General features: G+C 47.5%; 6 protein-coding genes across 6 annotated transcripts; 3 read left to right on the plus strand and 3 right to left on the minus strand.

The window, feature by feature from the left end:
• Window positions 1-533: 533 nt before the first annotated feature.
• EDB91DRAFT_1251076 (uncharacterized protein) lies at window positions 534-3137 on the minus strand (the record flags this gene model as incomplete). Its single annotated transcript, XM_041323322.1, has 6 exons — window positions 534-1288; window positions 1339-1921; window positions 1979-2300; window positions 2352-2530; window positions 2587-2967; window positions 3030-3137. 6 exons carry the CDS (start codon window positions 3135-3137, stop codon window positions 534-536), a joined length of 2328 nt encoding a protein of 775 aa, XP_041174565.1.
• Window positions 3138-3873: 736 nt separating this feature from the next.
• Window positions 3874-4824, plus strand: EDB91DRAFT_1251077 (uncharacterized protein; the record flags this gene model as incomplete). The annotated part of the gene is made up of 4 exons (XM_041323323.1): window positions 3874-4101; window positions 4166-4584; window positions 4640-4743; window positions 4799-4824. 4 exons carry the CDS (start codon window positions 3874-3876, stop codon window positions 4822-4824), a joined length of 777 nt encoding a protein of 258 aa, XP_041174566.1.
• Window positions 4825-4851: 27 nt separating this feature from the next.
• EDB91DRAFT_1251078 (uncharacterized protein) lies at window positions 4852-5771 on the plus strand (the record flags this gene model as incomplete). The annotated part of the gene is made up of 2 exons (XM_041323324.1): window positions 4852-4972; window positions 5026-5771. 2 exons carry the CDS (start codon window positions 4852-4854, stop codon window positions 5769-5771), a joined length of 867 nt encoding a protein of 288 aa, XP_041174567.1.
• Window positions 5772-6108: 337 nt separating this feature from the next.
• Window positions 6109-7609, minus strand: EDB91DRAFT_1084189 (uncharacterized protein; the record flags this gene model as incomplete). The annotated part of the gene is made up of 6 exons (XM_041315734.1): window positions 6109-6398; window positions 6746-6880; window positions 6934-6989; window positions 7044-7158; window positions 7208-7423; window positions 7471-7609. The coding sequence occupies 6 exons, from the start codon at window positions 7607-7609 to the stop codon at window positions 6109-6111; spliced, it is 951 nt and encodes a 316-aa protein (XP_041174568.1).
• Window positions 7610-8161: 552 nt separating this feature from the next.
• On the plus strand, window positions 8162-10001 carry EDB91DRAFT_1084190 (uncharacterized protein; the record flags this gene model as incomplete). The annotated part of the gene is made up of 6 exons (XM_041315735.1): window positions 8162-8533; window positions 8582-8602; window positions 8644-8859; window positions 8915-8964; window positions 9057-9173; window positions 9314-10001. 6 exons carry the CDS (start codon window positions 8162-8164, stop codon window positions 9999-10001), a joined length of 1464 nt encoding a protein of 487 aa, XP_041174569.1.
• Window positions 10002-18750: 8749 nt separating this feature from the next.
• On the minus strand, window positions 18751-20567 carry EDB91DRAFT_1251083 (uncharacterized protein; the record flags this gene model as incomplete). Its single annotated transcript, XM_041323325.1, has 9 exons — window positions 18751-18874; window positions 18930-19021; window positions 19120-19152; window positions 19206-19358; window positions 19409-19609; window positions 19669-19968; window positions 20026-20093; window positions 20152-20418; window positions 20465-20567. The coding sequence occupies 9 exons, from the start codon at window positions 20565-20567 to the stop codon at window positions 18751-18753; spliced, it is 1341 nt and encodes a 446-aa protein (XP_041174570.1).
• Window positions 20568-24230: the final 3663 nt, after the last annotated feature.

Consider the following 24230-nt stretch of genomic DNA (forward strand, 5'->3'; position numbering starts at 1 on the left):
GCTGATGGATGGATGACATTTTCAAACTCTGCCATCATTCCCGTGACACAACCGAACCCCAGGCCACACAATGATTCACATTACTAGGATGTATGCTAGAAATTTGCGGTGGTTAATATTCACTCATCTTCGGGATATATTGGCATCATCGTAAGATCCTGAAAAGCAGCCTGTGCATCCTGTGCAAGCAATGAGTACATTCGGGATTGTCTTGCCACGTAGCAGGCATGACCCCGAAGCCAGGCTGTCCAATGACTCCCTCATATGTGCATCCCATTGGGCTGCTTTGTGCAAGAAGAAGTTGCATGTCCAGTCCATCTCCAGTTCCACCACCGTAAGTTCTTCAATCCATCGATCCCTCAGAGCCTTTGCCCAAAGCCAATGAACTCAGTAAACTTCACACCGGTTTGGTCAGATCATCCCCGCATTTTGAAAGTATGCCCGAACTTACATTCGTCATTCCACAACTCACTCGGCCCCGATAAATCGATGTTGAGAGACCAGAACCAGGCAAGGGACTCATTCCGCTGACCTCAGGCATTTGGATCACCGACTGCAGTGCTGATCTTGAGCTGTTCTCGGAGCAGAGGTTGGTATTTCTGAAGCTGGTGCTGCCCCGGACCAAGTTTCATCATTTGCTTCCTTGTCCTGTTGTATATACTGGCATTCAGAGACACGGCCTGCTGAACCGACATCACCTGGGACCATGCCCAAGTCTTCAAAGCTTGTGACTTCACCTGCCTAACAGTGGTTCGGAAAAGGACCACCTTGTTGCACAAGTGTATTTGGAGATTGTGAAGGGCATCATTGGCCTGTCCTTCACGAAGCGACATCTCCAGCAGAATCAGATCCTCTGCTAAGCAGTGTTGGAGTCGGTCCAGCCCGACATTGGATGGCAATGGGATGACAGTGAGCTTGGGTGTGTTTCGGTAGGTATCGAGAGTCTCGGTGAACTCATCTGGGCCATCATCAAGATCATCGAGAATTGCACAACTCAAGTCCTCCGGATCTTCATCACTATCGAATCCATCTCTGAAATGCAGGAGAGTGGACTGAGTGAATCCATCGATCTGTCCCTGCACCCAATCGCATTGACGGGCGATGCTTAATCTCTGGGTCTCAGTAGGTCTTTGTCCGAGTCTACAGACCTCGATGAGCAATGCGATCTGAGCTTCTTCGATCGCCAATCCCATTGGTATCCATGTTGTGACCAATTGGCGGGAAGGTGATGAATGATGAGCATCATTCTCCTCCAGTAATCTCAGCTCGATCTCCTTCTTGCTCGGTGCTGCAGGCGCCATAAGGTCAAACACTTTGATGTCCATGGAATGATCTCACCCTTCCGGATATTGATCTCATATATGTCCATTGCAGCGGGATCATGTATTCTGCTTGACTGCGCGACCCTTTCACTCGCCAACCACAGAGTCTTTGAACTTTCTGGTGCCCCCTCATTGAGTCTATCAAATGCCTTCCCACTTTCGGCGATGCCATGCTTTGCCCCTTTGAATTTCCGGCAAAGCGTCCTTTTCATGCGAATCATCTTGCAAAAATTGGAATCGTTCATCTGAAAATCTAGACATTCTTTTCTATGTGGCGACGACATTCCCCAAGTGGAAGGAGATATGAGGTTGAGGGGGGCCCACAGGGTCTCCATGATCTCTCCATCGATGTGACCTATGCCTTCGATGAAGTTCGACACATATCTCACATAGCAGCTGTCCTGATGTCCATGGATATGCCAAAGCCTGATTCCAGGAACTATGGTCAGCTCCGGAACCATTGTCAAGAACAGACCTCGATCGACCCGAGTGCGAAGATGCTTGTTGTATTGACAGTTGATGTCGTAGAAGGTGACGGCCCTGGTGATGCCTTTCATGTTGTATGATGCAGCCTCGCATAGGGCATAATCCATGTTCATCTGTCTGAAATCAATTCGTGGTTACTTCCAGGCCATGGAATGTTGATTTTCACTGACCTCTCGCCTTTCTGAAAATCTACAATCGAGTGGGGAACAAAACAGCCATGTTGGGCACAGGCCACCCCCCCCCCCCCCCCCCCCGATCCCGGTGGACTCCAGCTTGTGCTGAGCCGCATTCACTTGATTGATAGCTCGATGATTGTTGCAGCTCGACCTTTCCAAAGAATCTGTAGCTACTGCAAGATGCCTCTGGTACCTGTCCTTTCCAACCATAAATCCAAATCCATTGGACAGCCATACTTCATCGTCCAGGTTGATAGGATGCAGGTGTTCCGCTTTGAAGTTCCCATCCATCACAAACGACCTGGTGTATTTCCAGCTTGAAGTTGTTAATATCCTCATCCTTTATTGCATATTCACGAAGACTCACTCATCAAGTGATTCTTCTGTCGTCAGAGATAGATTAATGCTGGGCTGAGGACATGCCGGGCAGAACAATGCTAGGTCCCCTGGCTCGCGGTGGTTGGAATGATGGCTGAAGCCATGCCACTTCATGTTCTTCAAGTGTCGCCACTGCCGGGAGACCCTCATGAGCTCTCGGTATTGATCCTGCCCATGTCCCCTGTGAGTATAAACATCCTTAGAAGGTATAGACTGTCCCCTACTGGCACGAGGTGTGGAAATGTGCTTGAGGTCATTCGCCGAAGCTTGTTGTAATAATTCATTGCCGAGGTGCCACATTCAAGGTTGTCCAGCAGAAAATCATCGAGAACGCTGAATGTGAACAAGGTCTTCGGCCTGTTGAAAGATGCAGCGAACAAGCTGTGTCGAAACATTTGAATGTCTGGACTCATTGCATCAGGACAGCCACAGCATTGCACCTCGAGCCAGTGGACTCCAGACCTGTCGACAATGACCATGGTATTGTCCTTTGGCTGGAACTCAGGGCCCGAGACAGATGGTAAATCTTCTGGTTTGATGTGGTCGTTGGATTCATCTTCTTGAAACAAATCCCACTTATCCATGAGAACCGGACATTGCTTTCCCTCATGACCGAGGTGTATCACGAGTCCGACATGAGCGAGACAACTTTGCTCGAAGAACTGACCATTCCACTGACTGATCCAGTGGAAGGGATTGCATCGATGTTGACTCCTGCAGCAGCCCGTGCAATACAGAGGCTCCCCAAGACAATCTTGACATTTGTATACCCCATTCTGATCACAGATGGAGCACCTCCTATTTACTGGGGGAGCTTCTCAATCGAGGAGGTGATGGAGATATGATTCCTGCTTCGGCAGCCATTGCCTGAGGTAATCGTTCTGACTCTGCATTGAATTAATTCAGCCATGTTTCGATCGACCGTGCAACATCTTCAATGAACTTGCCATGGTTTTCGGCAGGTGCAAGGGCTCAAATGATCCTTCATTGAGCTCATATGCATCATCGGCGATGTCTTCCCACAAAGGCGGAGCCTGAGCAGGATCGAGTGTTGGTGATTCCGGGGGGGATGGAGGCATGCACCTGCGGGCACGTTTCATCATGCTAGCCAGTGGGACCTTGACCCATCTCTTCCTACCTTTCCTGCCCCTTGCTTCCACCCTGTATGATTTCTGCACAGGGGTCGATGGAGTGATCTTAATCTTACTTCTGATGTCGTTGGCTGAGGTTTCGCTGAGGGAGGTCAAACAATTTGTGATTCCATTATGGGGTCATCCAGTCTTGTTGTAGGCTTATTACGAATTCATTTGGATGCAAGGCAGTGCGTCCGAAATTCATTGATGAACCAAGATGTAAGGTTTGCTCAGATTTGAACTCAGGACAATTATTTCTTCAACGTTGCCTCCCATACATGCATCCTGCACTCCATTTTACATCCTGTACTCCATTTTACATCATGCACTCCATTTTACATCCTGCACTCCATTTTACATCCTGCACTCCATTTTACTATGGCTAGATCGGGGGATTCCATTCACTTCTCAGACAGAAGACACAGACGACGTTTACAACTGAGACAAAAGCTCATGGAACAAGAGATCTTGGAACTCAAAAACTACCTTCCTGAGTGGACTGCCGCAAAACAGCACGAGAAACCAGGAATATTCACAGCCATAGCTCGAGCGGCAAGGTTGTTTGCTCCGAAGCTTGACCATGGACAATGGAAAAAGAGGAAGCAGGTGATGCATCCATGCAGGTTGAAACCTTAATGTTTTCAACACTAATTGTTTGTTGTTCGCTCAGATCTATAAAACCTGGTTGTTCAACAACAAGAAAAAGAAGGAAACGAAGGACATGATAAAGTATGGGAGGAAATGGACCCCTAGGATGGTGGTCTATCAGCAGAACAGAGATGATGTGCTCAAGAGGATCGAGGCGGAATACGGGGCGAAGCCAGGAGCTCCGGATATGTTCAAGTATTACCAGGCAACCATCCGGAAGGTGATGGAAGAATTGTCTGATGAAGAGTTGGAGAAGGCGAAAGAAACAGCCGACGAATGGTCCAACAACATTCCTCCTCCCGAGATCCAAGTGCAAGTCGCCAGTAAGAAGGGACCCGCATACATGGAGCACTTCTCCAATGAGATGTGGAGACAATGCAGGATGAGAGTGTTTGTATTGTCTGCCTGGAAGAATGAGCAGGGCAAAGTGCTATTTGGAATGTGAGTGCATTGCAAATGTCATCCTAGACCTGATATCTCAACAGATTTCCTGTAGGCACGATGATAATGAGGCATTGGGAGACGGGGACAGCTTCATGAAGACAAAGGACTGGGAGGATATCGAACCAATTTGGCAGGAGTATGCACAAGCACAGTTCGGTGAGTGTTACAGCTATTGGGATGTGGAGGGTGACATTGATGGTTCCTGTGATAGGTGCCAAGGCAAGGGATGGCGAATGACAGGAGAAGGGACATCAAAAAAGACCTATGAAACCGGCCTTCGAACTGGACATGAACGGGGAAGGCATCCCTTTGCTTCCGGACACCGTGCAAACAAAGCTCGAGGAGAAGAAGGCAATAGTGAGGGCGTTTCTTACAACACACTCTCGTGAGTTTGCAGTGGCAACATCCTGCGAGAATCAGTTGACCGGATGTGACCAGGACTCTGTTCTGGCATTGACAAGGCTGTCGTCCCTTGGAGCGCCATCGTAGAATGTGAGGATGACTTCATATCACCGATGTATCTTCTGAGCGGGGTGCATTTGAAGGACCCTTCGAAGTTGCAAAACTCTGATGCAACAGCCTTGCTGAACTTCTGGTATGCTCGCCAGGAGAATGGTGATGATCCGATCTTCCTGTTCAAAGCATGGAAGAACAAAGTCGGCAACATGATGAAACCAGTCTCGACCGGGGGATCAGACAAGTCATCGTCCGACAAGTCTCACGCTTGCATCCCTCACTGGGGCATCATGATCAGGAGGCCATGGGATTCATCAACGGAATCCGAGATCAATGGTCGGCTGCACCATGCCCTCGCTGCCAATGCCCACCGGCTCTCCGAAAACAACCAAGTGTCATTGGAGGATGATAGTCTGGGGGATGATGACTCTGGCATGGATGAGGATGGTGCTAGAACCGTCCATAAGGGGGTTCAGGTAGCACCAGGACCGCTGTCAGCCCGGATCATCGGGCAAGGAGTGCGACACCCGCTCCCAAAGCCTCACCCGGTGAGGCCAGCAAGGCCAGTGCAACAGGCTGCTTGTCCACTGCTGGGGTCACAGATGGGTGATCTCCTCGCAGGGTTGACTCATGCAAACCGAGGAGTTGACCGTCAAATGAAGCTGCGACTGAGGAGGAGACACATGCGTCCCCGGTGTCAAAGGAAATCCAATGACAGAAAAAGGTGATTGTGGGACCTCCGAGCAGAACTCGAAGTAAGACCATGGAAAAGTCATTAGATATTCCTAGGAGAGTCACTAGAGCGAGGGCAGGGAAGTAATTGCATCATACCACATCGTGTCAGTGTAGTCAGCCGAATCCTCCGAGAGTACTGAGTATCAAGAACAATGACCATGTAGTCTGTGCAATACACAGATCATCAACCATCAATGCAGATGACAGAGTACCGATGAATGATTGCCGACGACTTAGAACCGCCAATTGAATACCAGCGGCCTATTACCGACCACTGACTGCTGAAGACCGAGCACTGAATATCGACTGCTGAAGACTATGTATTGATGATCAACTGCCAAGGACAAAGGACTTCCAACCAAATACCAATGGCCGATTACCGATTACCGAGGGCCGACGGCCGATTGCCGATGACCGATGATCAACTGCCGATGTCTGGTCGTTGGCAGTCGATAGTTGGTTGTCGGCAATCGGCCGTCGGTACTTGGCCATTGGCACTCGGTTGTCGGCAATCGGCCATTGGTATTCGGTTGGAGGTCCTTGGTCCTCGGCAGTCAATCTGCATAGGGCCAAACGCCAAATTGCCAACGACCGATGATCGACTGCTGACGACCAGGATGCTGAGGATCAGCCATCAAGTGCAAAGGGCCAAACACCAAATGCCTTGCTGGTAGGTGGATGTTGGTCGGCAGTTGGCAATCGGCATACAGGACTTCATTGTCAACGGTTGTTTTTGTGATCGTTAGGGCTTGGGCATCGGTACTCGGTAACCAATGCTTGACGATCACTCTTCAATGCAGAGAATGGAGATCTCAGTTGTCGGTCAAAGTATTTTTAGTCAATTGTGCCCAGTTGTGAAGTCAAAGGGAATCTCCTATTCCATGTGTCTGGTGGAAGCCACATATGATGATTGTACACTAATATGAGGATTATGGTTGTGTGCTATCTACATCTTCAGGTATCCTACTTTGACCCTGGTGAATTTGGGTCTCGAACCGTTGAATCAGTGAATCTACTACTTTGAGCATTTCGATGCTCGCCCGCTCGGCCCTCTGCATCCTTTGAAGCTCCTGATCGGCCTGTGCCAGCTTGTCGGATGTCTCTGCCCAAGCAGTTCAAAATGGTCGCTCTGCCTCCAGGAGCTGCAGTATGGACGGGTCAGGAAGGTTTCCATGAGTAGTTGTGAAGTTGGCCAGTCGGGCTTCAAGATTCTGCACTACGATAGCAATGAGAACAACATGCTGACATAGACCTGCAATTAATACTTACATCCGACGTCATGATATGACCCAAAAGGCCGGAACTCCCGAACCATAGCTTGGAGCTCCTCGTTGTCGAGTGCCGGAGGTGCCAGAAGGCAGTCAGCATTGGGTGGATTCACTGATGGAGTGAATCAGGTATGGAATTCCTAGTGTTGCAAAGCACTTACAATATTCCATGGGTTCATTGGACATCTCTTCTGGCCCAAGGTACAGTGCCGGACTGATGGCTTGGCCTGGGGGATCACTGCTTGCATGGTGGGATGGCTCGGGCACACCAATCCCACCATCAAAGTTGTCTTCCAGGCCGAGATATAGCTCCTGACTGATGTGCGGGGGCATGGATTCGTACTCCACCTCATCGTCCGGCCCAAGATACAAGTCATCTGATTGTATGTGTTAACGAATAGAAGTATGTAGGAAGACATCTTACCGAACATCGGCCATTCCTCTCCCATCCACGGATCTGTCAAGCTTGTCGACGATTGTGCTTGACCACCGTCATCGATGTCCATTTCAATGATGTCAGTCACCAGTGGTTCCATGAATTGCACTGTGGGGTGAGAGTGCATTGGGCTTGATGGTCTAACTGATCCACAGATCTCACAATTTGATCCTTGAAATGAGTGGATTATTCACAAACTCCCGAAATGTGAACATTGTGCAAATAATCCACAACAATGAAATATTTATTGACCGAAGTTCGATTGACTTGTGTCTTTGTAAAACTGCTTCCTTGCCAGCTGTCACTAAATTTCATAACTTTTATTATCGATACATTCATCCTCAATGTCCAACCAAGCTGACAAGTCCATGGCTGATCTCAAGGAGATCACTGGCCAACTTCTTGTGATCGTCCGCGCTGCCTGACAAATTCCCCCTGGTCCAAGTCACTTCACTCTGGCAACCCAGGCAAGTGAATTAGTGGTGCGTATATGATATCAAACACATATTATACATGATTGCTCATCTTCTATCAGGCAAGGGCAGTCCGGGATCATGGCGACTCAACATGCCTTCCCGGTCTTGTCTTGTCTTGTTCACAGGAGTTCATCCGGACTTGCAACTGTTCTCCGCAGGAGACCCTGAACTGGCGGAGCATCAGCCATGACGACCCTTGACTCATGCAGCACAGCTGGCGCAGCAAGGCCCTCACCTGGCAAGCCTTGGGCGACCACTCGTTCGATCTCACACACGAGGTCGATGGTGGTGACACTGACAATGCTCCCGGTCCCTCGACAAGCATGGATGGTGATGCTTTGGAGAAGGGGAAAGGGAAGGCGAGGGAAGTGGAGCCGGAGAAGGAGAAGGAGAGGGAGAAGCTGAAGGACGAGCAGGAGAAGCCGCACAGGAAGTGGCCTTTCTCCCAGATGTCAAAGCCGGTCCTAAAGTCGGCGATGAAGACACCGAAGAGGGGAAAGTCAGGGCAGGAACGGAAATCGAGGGAATTGGTGGATTCATTGGACAAGGAGGAGGAAGAGGACGGGTCCTCGAAGGTATGTTTTGTTTTTTCTATGTTGATGTTCACTCATGCAGTGGTGTAGCCACGCTCAGACACACCATCGGTGATTGTCACTTGGCGGGTTTCCCCTGCCCAACCATCAAGGCCCTCTGGGCCTCCCCGATCCCCGGGCTCTCCGAAGAAGGCCCCCTTTGGCCCTGGAATAAGCTAGACTGCTTACCTCGGGTCCCCAAATCTAACATTCAGCAGACACCTCCGCTCATGCGCCCTGACATCCCCGAGTCATCTCAAGCGACTTCCGAGAGCCCGAGGGATGTGGCCCCAGTTGTGGATGCCGGGGCCATTCTCATTCCGGGACCGGTGAGTCCCACAAAGATATATTTCGCTGTCCCAACTGACTGACCATCCCCCACAGAACAACCCATGCAGGTGTTGCACGCAGTATGAGCTGCTGTGTACCACCAGGTTCGATAAGCGGAAGGGCACGGCCCTTATGTCATGTGTCCTGTGCACGACGAAGAAGGTCAAGTGCATCTCAGCATGTCTTGGGTCCCTAGCCTCCACCACTCGAGGACGGTCTACCGAGTGCTTGAGGGCCTCCTCGACAGGCCCATTGACCTCCCAGTCAACAGTGCGGACCTGAAGCCAATCCTGGGGGCCGTCGGTAGCTCCGAGTGAGCCTTGGGGCATCCCACCCAAGCCATGGTCCTGGGGCCGAAGCAAGCCCTTGGGCTCGGCGACAATGCCTGTCCCCCCTGCAGCTGGTAAGTCAATTCAATTGATGAAACATTTACCGTTATTGATTCAATTCCAGTCATTGCATCATCGAGTTTGGCTGCTCCCCATGCAGCCCAGGACCTCCCGATCCCAGACCTCCACTGGATGTCGATCGCGAGAGCGCAAATCGCATCGCAGCTCTGGAGGCTTGTGCCTCTGAACAGGAGAGCACAATCAATACACTCCGAAGGCTGCATGAGAGCCTTCGGCGTCAGATCATGCAGCAACATCCATCATTCCCCCTCCTGGATTCTCCTCCCACTGCAACTTCGTCTCTACTCCTTGATCAAGCCGCTCCCGGGTCGCAGTCCCATGTGCACTTGGCACCCTTGGCACTCATCAACTTCAGCATCAACTCGACAGGCGAGGAAGCCTCCACCATTGTTGCCCCAGTAATGGAGCCAACAATCCCGCCCTCTCAGACTGAAGCAGCATTGGACACTGCTCCTGCCATTGCATCGACAGTTCCCGTCAATGCAGTTCACAGCCCGGCCGATGATGGCGCCTCCACCTTCGCATTGGCCTTCGCACTTCTGGGCCCCCCGGAAATGTACCCCAGCCCTTTGGAGACTCCCGCAGACAGCCTCCTGGAAATGCACCCCAGCCCTTTGGAGACTCCCGAGGATGGCCCGGGCGCCGCTGAGATTGTTGAGTGTGGGTCGCCCCTCAACCTCCTTTCAGAATATGATTCTGGTGATGAGCAGGACGCCACAATGCAAATGTAGATATACCACGATCCATTGTACTATAGTGTGAATACTATGAATTGTTTGTACCATAGAATTGTAGAGTACTCAACAATCAGTACCGCATACCCAACATTATGCAAACCTCTGAGCCCCGTGCATGTAACAAAGAGTCCCAAGGACCGAGTCCCGAGCATCTCGGTGCTCAGTACTCGGTCTTTGCCTTTCCGCTTTCAATCCTTGGCTCTCCGAGTCCCGAGCATCTCGGTGCTCGGAACTCGGTCTTTGCCTTTCAGCTTTCAATCCTCGGCTCTCCGACCTCGATACCTCAGTAGTTGGTTCGGCTCTCAGTACTTGATACTGGGTGACTGGTTCGCAATCCCCAACCCTTTGTACCAGTACTCAGTTCTCAGTACTCAGTACCTGGTTCAGCCCTCGGTACATGTACTCGGTACTTGACACTCAGTGACCGGTTCGCAATCCCCAACCCTTGGTACCCGGTACTCAGTTCTTGGTACTCGACCCTTGCTACTTGATCCTCGCTGCCTGGTTCGATATCCCCGATCCTCAGCACTCAGTTGTCAGCCCTTGGTCCTCAATCCTTGGTACTTGATACTCGGTGCCTGGGTCGCCATCCCCAGCCCTCGGTACTCAGTACTCATTTCTTGGAACTCCACACCCGGGTCGCGATTCACCATCCTCGATCCTTGGTGCTCAGTACTCAGCTCTCGGTACTTGACCCTCGGGACTTGATCCTCGCTCTGCGGTTCGCCATCTCCAATCCTCAGTACTTAGTATTCAGTACACGGTACTCCATTGGCCATACTCGGTACTCACGGTTTGCCACCCTTGATCCTCGGTACTCGGTCCTTCAGTACTTGATCCTCGCTGCCCGGTTTGCCATCCCCGATCCTCGGTACTCAGGACTCGGTACTCGGTGCTCTGTTTGCCATACTCAATACTCATTTATATGACGGTTCTTGCTCCTCGATCCTCCATGCTCAATAATCATTGATGCACCTACATCATCTAACCGATTGGTCTGATTTACCACCACTTCAACCCATCCATCCTCACAGCATTCATTCATCTCGGTCCACCCATACATACTTTACATATCCACCTTGGCCTACCGGTGTATAAGATATTCATTCACCTCGGCCCACCTGTTCATCTCATATACATATGAGATCCATCTATCTCAACCCATCCGTCTATATGATATATGTCTTACCTTGGCCCACCCATATACGATATACATCGATCTCGGCCCATCGGTACATATGAGATTCATCTCCCTCGGCCCATCCATCCATATGATATGCATCTCTCTCAGCCCACATCTACCTCGGCCCATCTGTCTATATGATACATCTATCTTGCCACATCCATCCATATGATTCACATCCACTTCGGCCCATCCGTCCATATAATATACTAATACCTCAGCCCACTCATCTTTATGATCCATCTCCCTCAGCCAACTCGTCTACTGTATTCTACTCTAGATATTACCTAGATGGGCCCACCCATCTCCATCGGGAATAATTTGCCTCTTGGCCCACCCATCTTCAATGAGGATATTATTACATCAGCCCATGGTCCGCTAACCCGTCTAAGACAGTGTATTATGTCCCTCGGCTGGCCCGTCTAAGACAGAGTTTGGTCACTGTAGTATGTGGGAGGTGACGGGTACGGAGTTGGGTATAGATGCTGGTCTGTCGTCTTGGGAGGGTAGCAATGAGCTTGATGAATTTGTTCGAAGGCATGGTAGGGTCAATGTTCTTTGCTCTTGCGTATCGCAGAGATTTCTTCCATTTATCAACCCATCTCTTGTTCAGTGCGTCATTGTGCCACTGCTTTAGGGCTGATACACTATCTGGAAGCGGGTCGTCTCTGAGAAAGGTGGGGAGTGATCTTGGTGCACTGTTCTGATTGGGTCCTTCTGCTGCTTCTTTTGCCGCTAGATCTGCTAATTCATTACCGAGTACTCCTTCGTGTCCAGGTATCCATCTTATCGTTAAGTCAAAGTTGCGCCCCTGCTCTCTTCTGCGTTTCGCTAGGTATCTCGTCATGCTGCGGAAGTTCTCTACTAAGTATCCACCTGGTTTCAGTGTTATGACTCTCACCGGATTGTATTACTGCTTGGTTGTCGATAAGTATGGATGCTGGGTATTGGCTGTTCAGCTCCGTTGCTAATAGTTTGACCGCCAGGGTTAGACCAACTACTTCCACTTCATAGACCGTATGTGATTTGTCAGGGCCGAGGTGGTACTTGAGTATGCAAGGTTCCTTGCCTTCCCTTATGACCACCGCTGCAGCACCTATCCCTCCATCATGCCCTGAGCCGTCGGTGAAGATCTGAATTACGTCTTTTAACTCCTTCTGCTCCTTGATCGCTTGTTCTTTCTTGGGTGTGATGTGGGTGCTATGGGCATTCGGTGTCATTGCATTTGATCTGCAGGTAGGATCTAGAGTTTCAACATTATCGGGGAAGATCTTGAAGGTGGCTAGGAGGTTGTGTAGAGACGATTGGTGGTGTTTGATGTTATAGTGCTTGGATATGTGTTTTAGGTGCTTATGGAGGGGGTGGCATGATGGGAGGGTAGCTAGTCGAAGTGCCACTCGGTGACAGGTGCGCTGAAGGAGTAGGTCTGTGGGGAGGAGATTAGTGTGGGTGTCAAGTATGTCAGTGGCCGTCGATCTCATGGCCCCAGTGATACTTAGTGTCACGATTCTTTGTACTTTTGCTAGTCATGCAGCTACTCCTCTCGATCCTCACTGCTCTTTGTTGGAACCATCAATGTATATGGGTCTGAACCATATGTCTGCTCCATATGTGAATTTCGGGATAGTGACCGTGATATACAGCTGACTGCATTAGCTTTGCTGATACTCCATTGGATGGTTTCGAGAGGCAGTGGAGTTGGAGTACGTATTCGGTTCCTTTGGCGATAGCGTGACCTATATGATATGACCAAATTAGCTCCTGATCAACAATTAAGCCGAGAAAACGATGGTGCTCAGATGGGTTGATGATTGTGTTTTGGATGGTGATAGGGGGCCTTATTCTTGTTCTACTATGTGTAAAGTTGATGAGGGCAAACTTGTTGACTTCAAACTTGGAGTTGTGATCTCTTGACCATTGTAGCGTGCCGTCAGGTCTTTCCATCATATCCTTGAGGGTTCTGTGGGTGCCTTTGAACGTGGAACCAATAGCGATGTAGGCCGTGTCGTCGACGAAAGCTAGGGCGAGTTCTCCATTGTCTGGGTTGGCAATATCTATTAAGTTGGCGTTATATATGAGGTAAGCGATCATAGAGAGGGGGTCCCCTTGTCCGATGCCATTGCGGATCTCTATCCAGTCTGAGGTGGAGTTGTTGAATCTTAGTTGAGTACAGTGATCTGTGAGCATTCTTTCCGTAAATTCGATGATTTCTGGGGGGAGTCTACATTTGTGCATGTTGTGAGCTAGACGGTTGGTGACCGCATTCAGGAACGCTCCTTCAATGTCCAGGAAGAGGATGGACGCTACTTTGCCTTTTTGCCAGGCATTTTTGATCGTTGTTTCTAGCAAGTGAAGAGAGTCGGTAGTTGTTCGTCCAGGGCATCCTCCAAAGTGCATATTTGGCAGGAGATTGTAGCATTCTATGATATGGGTGGTTTGTTCCGCTACTAGCACCATTAACAACTTGCAGGTCATGTTGATGAGGGCTATTGGTCTGTAGGCTTTAGGTATGGAGTAATTGGCTTTTCCTGGTTTGCGTAGAACCACCGTGGTGAACTCCCTCCAGGGATCATAATACGTCTTAAGGGAGAATACGGCGTTGAATAGATGGAGAAGGTATGGGGTGAGTATTGATGATGCATGTTTAAAAATGATGTTACAAATGCCGTCTGGTCCAGGCGCTTTGTAGGAGCTCGTGTTGTTTATTGTGCGTTCAATTTGTTCTTCGGTGATGGGCATGAAGGACGTGACTGGGGTTGGGTAGTTGAAATCTTCTGGGATTGTGCTTGAGGCAGGAGGTGGCGGGAAGAATGAGTCGGTGAGTGCCTTGCTTTTGTCGGCATTTGTGATAGCTTCTGTGGGCAGTCCGTTAGTATTCTTAGTTTTGAGAATGGGTACACTTGTCCTGCTGCTGTCTCCTGATGGCGAGGAGACAAATTTATTCGCGGTATAGATGCTTTGCTGGTCTAATTCTTCCAGGAAGTCGATCCAGTGTTCTTGTTTAGTTTTCCGAATGGACTTGGTAACTTTGTTGCGAAATTTGTGGTGTTCCTTGTGTATTGGGTGATCTGGTAGTCCTCTTAACTTACAGGATAGGCCACTTAGCTTGTTCTTTTCTTTCATCATCTTCGTCAAGTCTTTCGTCCACCATCTCTTTGCGTGTGGGCTGGGCTTCGTCATTGGTACCTTGTCTTCTATTGCTTGTTTGAGGGCATTACTGAGGTTGGAGGCAGCTGTTTGGAATTGTTGCTCAGAGGTAATTATTGCCGGGGGGGTATAGTGTTAAGATGGTGGGTGAGACTACCGCAGAATGCTTCCCAGTTGACGTCTCAATAGTTGTACATGGTTGAGTTCGATGTGTGTGGGATTTCGAGGTCTAGAGTACAAATTATAGGGACATGGTCAGTACAGGGTGGGCGCTGTATCACATAGGGTGAATGCATTGAGGGAGTGAGCTGTACAGAATACGTTATCTGGTCTCGTCCAGTTGCCGCTGCTAGAGGATTGTAGGGTGGGTATGTCTCGGGGTAGCACCATACTCAAGTTGCGGTCCGCCATTAGCTCAATTATGCGTTGGGCAGCTTCCTGTGCTTCTGGGGGGGAACAGAGGTGGGTGTTGTGTGCTTCTTCCCATAGGTGATGATGGGCGTTGAAGTCGCCCATGAGGATGATATGGTCATTTGGGCTGGGGCGGATGGTGCAAATTTTGTTGTCTAGGTAGGTGTTCAATAGGGGGAGTATTTCGCATTTCTTGCTGTCGTTGTATATATTGAAGATGGTGATTTTGCCGAAGTTGCCGTTAAGTTGAACAACTACTACATCTGCTGATGGGAATGGGAGTTGATGCCAGTTATTAGTATTGATTCGTTTATGGATGAGGGTGACTGCTTGCGATCAGCTCTTGTGGGTGTATTTGTGCATCAGATAGATGATGTTCCAGTCCGGTGTAGCCCTTGTGTTACCTAGGAAGTCAATATGAGGTTCCTGTATAGCTACAATGTCATAATCTTTTGCTGTGAAGGGACCACTTAGTATACAGTGTTGAGCAGTAGATGACTTATTGAGGTTTTCCTGCCATATGCGTAGTCGGACAGTTTCGTGGTCTGGTGTATTAATCATAATGATAGTTGGGATTGGGGGCTGGTGTGTGCGATTGGAAGTAGGGGTCGGGGTTAGGAGAGTATTGCGAGGTGAAGGGTGATGAGCGGGATGACATTCTCACTTGTGGAGGGAGGTAGCAGCCTCGTGTGCTCCTGGTTCCTCTCATTTGAGGTGCTTCTCTTGGGACGAAGTGCCTGTCTAGGGTTTCTTGGGAGCGGCGTGGGGGTTCTTGCTGAGTCTTGCATTGTGGTTTGGCATAGGGTTTGGGTCTGGGGGGTGCCTGTGCATGAGTCCAGCTTTCATCCATTGGGAAGTAAGGTAGGGTGTTGTCTAGGTCTCTGGCGTCGAGGTCCGCGCAGCGTTGATTGAACTCTGGGCAGTTTCTGCTCCAGCTGGGGTGGTTGTCCGAATGGCAGGATGTGCATTGTGTGAGGTCTTTGTTGTTGCATTCGTTCGTTCTGTGGTCTTTGGCACAGTTAGCACATGTGTCCCATTGAGCAATGCAGTCTCTGGTGATATATCTGTATCGTTGACATTTGGCGCATTGTACTGGTTCTCATTTGTTTTTCTTCATCTGTAGCTTGTTTTTGTTCAGCATAATGCCATCTCTTATACCTTTATTGGTGGCCGATGGGTCTTTGAGGGTGATGATGAGGTGGGCAACTCTTTGATTGGATGATTGTTTGGCTGGTGGTTTGATCCATCTTGCCGAAGTAATGGAGTTTTCTTCCCATTCGTTTTCTTGTTCTAGGTCGTGTAGTTGTTCTGAGCTACTGGGATCAAATGTTAGAGGAACAAATTGGATAATTACAGGGTAGGAGTGGTCTTTGAGGACCGCTCCAGGGTCCAGCGCTTGAAGGAAGGAGTCTTTGTTGTGTTGGTCTTTTAGGTAGTCTGCCGCCTGAGTATTTAGCATTTCGATGACTGTGCCTCCATTATGGAATTGGGTGACCAAGCGGATACCTAGGTATGGGGTACCTTCCTTGGTGATTTTGGTAAGGGCTTGCTTGATCTTTTCGGTGAGTTGTGCGTGAGATACTTTTCCTGGAGCTATTTGACTATCGACTGGGATATCGATGAGGAGTTGGCGTGCTTTGACTGCATTTCGTGCGGCTCTTTGAGTTGAGTGGAGATTTGCGTTTGGGTCGTCATTGATTCCTGAGAGTAGGGCCATTTTGTATCCATTTTGTACTGGTATTTCCTTGATTTGTGTTCTGAGAGAAACAACTGCTTCCTGCATCTTTTCGAGATGAGAGTTGATGCATACTGGTTTTTTGTTTGTTTCGTTGACGTCATCTAAAATTGCTGATGTGAGTTCTTTGAATTTGTTTTCTGCAGTACTTAGGCTTAGCGCTGATGATGATATGCTTTCAGTGGCGTCTTGTAGCTTGGCTATGTGGGGGGAGACTGCAGATAGAACTAGTTTAGCTATTTTGTTTGCGGTTTCTATTTCCGCTGCCTCTTCAAGTAGGTAAGCTACTGCTCTTATGGCGAGTTGAACTGACATGGTGACTCCTGGCATTTGGGTGATGTGGAACAAGATGTCTGAAAGATTGTCAGTGGAAAAGGGCTTGCCACTCATAGCCATTGCTGTTTGTTCTAGGTGGGTTTGAGCACTTACCGCATCTGTGACTTCACTGTCTGTAGTTCTTATCTCGTGCATTTCTAGTCTAGATGATGATCTTGTCGCTGGGGTAGCTATTTTCTGAATGGTTTTTGGTTTGGGTGGTGGCATTATGCTTTTATGTTTTTTTTTATGTTTTTGTGTTTTTAGTGGGTTGTAACGTCTATTTATATGTCTAGTTGGCAAGAAGGAACGAAGGGAGGAAACAGATAGGGCAAGAAGATGTGGGAAAGGTGGAAAAGGTTTAGGAATTATGGTCTGCTTGAGGCGGTAGGTTGCCATAGGGCGGTACTGACGCTGTTGGGTGCACTGTTGACAAGGAAGTTTCAGGGTCCTAGTCAGGGTGCCACTTGGTGTAGGTCCAAGAGGCAATAACAACAGTGTTTTGACTAACATATCACTACAACTTGATTATAGTAGCATTCCCGATTGCTTCAAGTTGGTTTAGTACCAAGTGGCACCCTGACTAGGACCCCGAAAATGACACCACCCAGCGCCCAATGTTGCTGATTGGTACAATGCTGTCCATTCATTCTCTGCTTTTAATGATGCACAAGACCTTGTGCAAGCCGTGCTTTTGGTCAGCTACATGGAAGACAGAACCATTTGACATAGGCAAGATGTTTTGGAGGCTGGAATGTGGACAGGAAAAGTATGGGGATGGCTTTGGGAGGGATTGAGAATATAACATGAACTTGTGCAATTAAATATCCTGAACAGTAACCACTGAGTACCATGTACCACTGTCACTTCACATAGCACAATTTGGAGTAGCTCACCTCTGATGCTGAGTGACCCACCTGTGCCATCATCAATGAACATGGTATCAAATAAATGTGCAACACTGTTGGATGTAAATATTCTTGAATGTCCAGGACATGCATGTACACTATTAATTGTCACTAGAGGATCACCATGGCCATGAATAGTGTTGTTCCTGGCCTGGCTCGGCTCAAAAGCTGGGGCTAGGGCTCAGCCTGACACAGCTCAGGCTTTGGGAAAATGTGAGCCGGGCCTGCATAGATGGCTCAGGCTTGGCCAGGGCTTGTCACTAGAAAAAGTGCAAATTTCATCTAGTGTTAGTATGTGTACCTCCGCATCCTTGGTATCATCAACATTGCTATCTAAACCATCATCTTCTACATCTTCAATCATGGTATCCCAGCTTTCCCTTTCCTCAGAGTCAAGCCTTCCTTCAGCATCCATATCAGTAACTTCGGTTGCAATACATGGGTCACCTGAGTCTCGAAACAAGAGGTCCCTCTTTATCATGCACTTGAGACACTGGAGAGCTTCAACAATGTCATATTTCAACCAGTTCCGTCACTTACTGATTGTAATGCCAGCAGACAAGAAGGCCCGCTCACTCGACACTGAAGATCCCATTATCGAGAGGAAGTCTCCTGCTATTGCAGCCCAGACAGGATAACAAGGAGCATTAGCTGCCCCCCACTGGACAATGGATTGTCCACCAAGGTGGTCCTTTGAATTAAGGTAAGCACATCTGGAAAAACACTATTTCTCTTTGTATCATAAGTAGTCATAGTTGTATTACAAATATTGCCCAAAGCACCTAGAGGTATATACCTGTGCAAGACAAGTGCCTATCTTTTTAAGACACCCAGAGTACTAGTAGGGCTCCTAGAGTAATATATATACATAATTATGATAGTCAATTCAGCTTGTATGACTGTATTAATTTCTTGATATATATGTTATATTACCTCTTGGGACTATGAAATTCTTATTGCTGCTGACGCTCTTATTACTATTCAAGCTTTGATTGTTATAGGAGATTTCAATAATATAGATGCTATCAAAGCTACTACTAGGTATCAAGCTGCAGATGCTTCCAGTGCATCATAATCTACATCTATCTTACCCTCCTGCCTGCCATTGCCACCGGCACCATTACCATCATCCTCTATATGAAGAAGATAGGTTGTATTAGATTCTTCCCTGTAAATATTGAAGCATGAGAAAAACTATCATGATAAAAAAGAAAGATGCTCACAGAACATTCTGGTACATCTCTTCCCTCATTTTCATTGCCACCTTGAAGCCTTCTCCTGAATATTCTTGAGAAAGCGTAAATAGAATTGATACCTGCATCATATGTTAGTCTAGACACATGTCTGTCTGAAATAGAAAATTAAATACTTTGGTTTATAATACGCATCTCTGAAGTCTTTTTTGATAAATACTTCAGTCTCCCAGCAAGAGAGAGTGCACTCCATCTAAGATATACATGAGATAACACATAATATTTAATATAATGAAATTGACTTACCACTGTTGTGATGAGGGCAAGGAGGGGTAGAGGAGAGTTTCTGAAGTGTTGGATGTAACGAACCCCATCAGGGTTATTGCCTATAAAGAACAGATGATACATGCACAGAAAAAAATGGTTGCCAAAAGGTTTGTTCTGGTTGAAAGTCTTATTCTAGAACAGATCATTAGATACTAGATGGCATTTGCACTCATAGAACATACCTTGATGTCCAAGTCACCAGAAATAAAAGGCAAAGAAATATCTTCATCGCCTTCACCTCCCTTACGAACTTTCTTAAGATCCTTCAGCATCCACTCAACTGCCTCCACAATGTCATTTCTCTTCATCCCTGAAAGTCCCAATGCATCACCTATAGTCTCCCTAGCTTTGTTGGCCACTGTTCCTCTCATAGATGAGACGCCCTTCCACATTTGATAACACAAGTTAGAATTAAGTCAGCTAAGAATCATAGAGGTGGTACATAGTCTATGAGCATCGCTTTGATCTTCTGCACCTTCAACTCTTGCTCCATAAGTTGTTTTAATTCCTTGCGAGAAGCTATAACTTCCTCCAAGCGCTTCCAGGAGAAAGAAGCTTTGGTGGTGCTGTCAGGAAAAGTGTTTTGAGTAGCAATATACATGCGTAGATAATCATGTCCTGCTATAGCAAGATCTCTGACACTCTTCTCCAGTATAGACAAAGTGACTTGCTCCTTTCTGGTGCCATTGTGAGATCTCTTGCGCTTGCCAACAGGTGGACCCTCTTCACTGACCTCAATTATCTTGAAGTACAGCATTCAAAGGTCAAATGATATATTGTAAGGCAACTTGACACTTACGTCATTACTATTACCCTCCTCTCCATTCTCCCCTCTGCTTTCCTGATCATTCTCAGTATTTGAAACACCTGCTGATCGCCTAGGTTTTCAAAAGATTCAGACATAATAATAAAAGTAAGCACCCACATTTATTATTTTTGTCAAGACACTCCATCTCTGTCTCCATCTCCTGACTCTGGTCCTCTTCATCAGAGTCAACTTGTCTATGTGATGAAGATCTAGAGTTGATGACAGGAGGCAGACTTCTTGCTAGAGCCTCCTCATCTTCATCTAGGTCATCATTATTGGGATCAGTAGGTAGGTTCCTCCTGATGCGCTTTGGAGAGGAGGGTTGGGAACACTCTTCCTCCTCTGTCTCTTGGGACAATCTGTGAGCAGCTAGTTTTCTGGATTCTGGTGACAGTGAATTTTGTATGCAATTTTTTTTAGCTAGACTTACCTATTTTCCTTTGGGCTTCAGCAGTCTTATTAGCTTCCATACGTTCAGCTTTATGTAGCCTTTCCAGTTCTGTCCTCATAGACTGTAGTTTAGCTGCTGACATAGTAACTTCATCTTGATTGACACTCTCCTGTCTTCCAGTGTGAGCAGCCCTACCACCACGTCCTCCATGGCTTGAAGTACTCTTGTTAGAGCTATTCCTGTTTGTAGAAGGGGACTTAGTAGGCCTGGCTCTAGGGGGCATATCAGAGAACTATGAAGAGCAAAGAATTGAGGCATTGGAAAAACTAGGACAGATAGTACAAAGTGAACCAGGGTGTTACAGGGACTTTACGTAAGCCCTTCTGCCCCGCTTATTCTTTTTACCCTATCTGTTACAAATGCTATCCGTCACCACAGCGACTTCCATCTATCTGTTCCTTCGGCTTATCTGTACTGATATATGGTTTACCCATTATCTCTGACTCATACCCTATACCCTTACCGCATTGTTGGTATCACCCTTGACCCTTACCGTTCAACTGGTACCATCTGCTTTCGTATATAAAGGACTCCGTACGCTGTAGTAGTCCTTAACTTGAATCTACTTAGTATCATCCTAAAGCCTCAAGACAGAGGGATAGCAAGACTGCTAGATAGCAAGCTCATTGCTTCTATCAATCTACTTCTTATTCTACCTTAGACTCTCTGTCTAGGTAGTCATACAACCAAGAGACGACCATCGCACCAGATCGATACCCCTTGCAAGTATCTAGTGTGGAACCAACTGAGTCCGTAACATAAGATTCAAGTTTCCACCCCAAATGCCTCTCCATTGTGAGAGCATACTACTGATTCAAGTTTCCACCCCAAACACCTCTCCATTGTGAGAGTGTACTACTGATTCAAAGATAGCGTCGAGCAGACCTCAGAATCGCTGGGAACGAGCTCCCACACCATCAGATACATCATCCACATCAGAAGATACTGAATCGGACTACGAAAACTTCCATCCACTCCATCCACAAACTCCCAGATCCCCGCCAAAACCACCCCCCCAGCTTATCCACCCAGCCATGTCTGGATCAGCTACCGCTGCTACCAAAACACCTGTAGAAATATGGATTGGTACCCCCACCAAATTCAACGGAGACAGAAAGGATTCTGGAAGATGGCTATGATCCATAACTGCATACATTGACGTCAACGAGAAAATCTATGACGATGACAAAAGAAAATTGTCTTCACCTTGTCATATATCACTAAAGGAGCCACTGCTACCTGGGCAGACAACTTCATGGAACATGCCCAAGACCCCACCAATGTCGACAAATACGGAACTAATGACAAATTCATCAAAGAGTTCAAAAAGGCATTTGAAGAAGTAGACTCAGTAGGAGCGGCAATCACTGAATTACGAAACCTCCATCAAACCCACTCCCTCGGCGAGTACCTCGCCTCATTCAGACAACTCACCACAAGAGGAGGCATTGCGGATGACAGAGTGCTCCATCAATTCTTCTTAGATGGCTTAGACAAGAAACTCTGATGGAGACTCCTGATCAATGGGAGTGATATCGGGACATTTGAAAAACTCTCAGCAAAAGTGGTAGACTTGGGCAACAACCATCAACAATTGCTGGCCATCACCACAAGAGAAGGACACAGTACTGGAGGATTCCAAAAGAGAAACGGAAACCCCCTGAGGTACACCCCTCCCAAGAGGGAAACCAGAGACCAAAAGAGAAACTGAAACCCCCCGAGGTACACCCCTCCCAAGAGGGAAACCAGAGACCCAAACACAATGGACGTCAACCATATGGGAGAAGAAGAAAGGCAGAAATGCTTCAGAGAAGGGCTCTGCTTTACATGCAAGAAAGCGGGACACAGGGCTAATGACCCTAAATTCCATCCCAGAAAAGGAGCGTTGAAAGGAAGGCAGACCATGCCTGAGAAGGAGGAACAGGGACAGTCTGGGATTACCCAGCTTGATGATGAAGATAATGACAAAGACATGACCATAGCCAAGATACGAGTCAAGAAGATCCCGGCGGAGAAAGGAATGGATTTTTAAATTGAAGGCCTGTCGCAATGTCAGCACCTTCTACCTGTATACTGTATACTAAAGCCATCAGAAAAACCAATGAATTCCATGTTCCTATCACGCTTTTTTCTACCAAGTATATGAAAACCATTGCCACTACAGCCATAATCGACTCAGGAGCAGGAGGATCGTTTATCGATCACCTCTTTGTCAGGAAACATAGGATCGGAACTCGCCCTCTTACTGAACCATTCCATATACGAATGGTTGATGGAAGCACCTCTTCATCAGGAAAAGTCACTCATTACTGCATCCTCGCGGTTAAAATTGACCAGTGATGTATGCTCAGAAAATTTAACATCATGAAACTATCCGCAAATGATGACATCCTCCTCGGAAAACCTTGGCTCTCTGCCATGCAACCAGATATCGATTGGAAAAATGATACCATCTCCCTCACGAGGACAAAGTGGTCAAAAGAGATTGAGGAAATGATCAATGACGAGCGAAAAGCCAATGGAGTAACACTTTACAAATTTCCCCCACTTCGAAAAGCGACTGTAACTGACGAACCCCCTGAAGATTTCTCTCCTTTAAAGAAACTACCAAAAGGATCAAAATATGCTCTAGAAGAAATAGCAGAAAAACGGTGATGAAAGAAAAAGGCAGCAACCAAAAAAAAAAAAAAAACAAGCCAACCCAGTATTCGATAACTATGAAGATACTTGGATTGGACGAATCAACCTTGCCAAACCAGTTACCGATGTCTCCACCTACCAGCTGGAAGATGATGAAGTCCTAGTTGAATATTCCTCCGATGGTACAACCATCTGGATGATCGAAAACCTAGACACTGATTCCCTGCTGGTACGAGATGGAACATCCGACCAAGAAATCAAAAGACTCGGTAAACCAGTGCCCCTGCAAAACACATGGGTCCTTGCCCAATTCCTACACAAGCAGCTTGAGGAAACACAGAAGATCAACAATAAAGTGTAGGAATTCACCATGAAAGACGTACAGGAGAAAATCAAGAAAACCTTCAAAGAACTCATTCCCGAGTATCTTCACAACTTCCGTGACATCTTTGCCAAAGATGGATTAAACCAACTCCCCCCAAGCCGACACCTAGTAGACCATCGCATCGAAACAAAACACAGATTCATACCGAAATCTACCAGAATGTACCCTCTTTCCCCAAAAGAAACCGATGCAGTAAAAGCCTTTGTCGACGAACATCTCGCAAAAGACTTCATTCAACCATCAACATCACCACAATTGAGCGGTTTTTTCTTTGTAGGAAAGAAAGGAGGAACTCTATGTCCCTGCCAAGACTATTGATATCTTAACGAATGGATGGTCAAGAACGCCTATCCGCTTCCGCTGATTCCCCCTCTCATTGCAAAACTCAAGGACACCAAATACTTTACCAAGATGGATATCAGATCAGGGTATAACAACATCCTGATTCACCCTGATGATCGATGGAAAGCCGCATTCTCTATGTCATTCGGCCTATTTGAACCAAAAGTCATGTTCTTCAGGTTGTGCAATTCACCTGCGACCTTTCAAGCATACATGAACGGGACGTTCAAACAGGAAATTGATGCAGGATGGCTGATCGTTTATATGGATGACATCCTCATCTTTTCAAACACATTGGAAGAAAACCAAGAATGGACAAAGGTCATCCTTCAGAAACTGCGTACCGAAACACTGTTCCTTAAACCGGAAAAATGTACC

Source organism: Suillus paluster (assembly GCF_016628075.1).
Source record: "Suillus paluster strain FC165 chromosome Unknown EDB91scaffold_50, whole genome shotgun sequence".
Classification (NCBI taxonomy): domain Eukaryota; kingdom Fungi; phylum Basidiomycota; class Agaricomycetes; order Boletales; family Suillaceae; genus Suillus; species Suillus paluster.